This window comes from Colobus angolensis, unplaced genomic scaffold, assembly GCF_000951035.1.
Source record: "Colobus angolensis palliatus isolate OR3802 unplaced genomic scaffold, Cang.pa_1.0 Scaffold1279, whole genome shotgun sequence".
In the NCBI taxonomy this organism is placed as follows: domain Eukaryota; kingdom Metazoa; phylum Chordata; class Mammalia; order Primates; family Cercopithecidae; genus Colobus; species Colobus angolensis.
In genome coordinates, this window is record NW_012114019.1 from 8,967 (window position 1) to 9,400 (window position 434).

At 41.0% G+C, this 434-nt stretch overlaps 1 protein-coding gene across 1 annotated transcript in view; it reads right to left on the reverse strand.

Moving 5' to 3' along the window:
- LOC105505598 (DEP domain-containing protein 5-like) overlaps positions 1 to 395 on the reverse strand; it is a 3,994-nt gene extending 3,599 nt beyond the window's left edge. Inside the window, exon 1 of the mRNA XM_011933449.1 lies at positions 341 to 395. Within this exon, the coding sequence (XP_011788839.1) occupies positions 341 to 372 (32 nt within the window). The 5' untranslated portion in view covers positions 373 to 395. The remainder of the gene's footprint in view (positions 1 to 340) is intronic.
- Positions 396 to 434: the final 39 nt, after the last annotated feature.

A 434-nucleotide genomic window follows, 5' to 3' on the forward strand; every position in this document is an offset into this window, starting at 1 on the left:
TTGGGCTCTTGACACATTTTTTGATTTTTCATTTTATATTATCTCCTGAATAGCTTGGCCTAGGGTCTTGGTGGAGGCTAAGGAGAGAGTTCTATGTTCTCCACTCAACTGGAAGAAGAAAATAATGAGGACTGAAAAACAACAGCTATGGGAACCAGGGAGGCAGCGCTAATCTCAAAAACCAATGTAAAGAGTCCTGTTGGAGACAAGCAGTGAATTTACCATTGGTGGAAGAGATCCCTTTCTCTAGGAATAAAAAAAATGGGTTTCACTTTGGTAACTGCTATTCAAGATAAACACCGATTTCCTTCCCACTCTTGACACTTGTTAAGGGACAAACCTGTGTGCAATGGCTTCCTGGAAGAGGTGCATTCGATCCCAGTACGTTTCCGGTTCAAAGCCTGAAAGGAAAAGAAGAATAAATATTGGGTTAT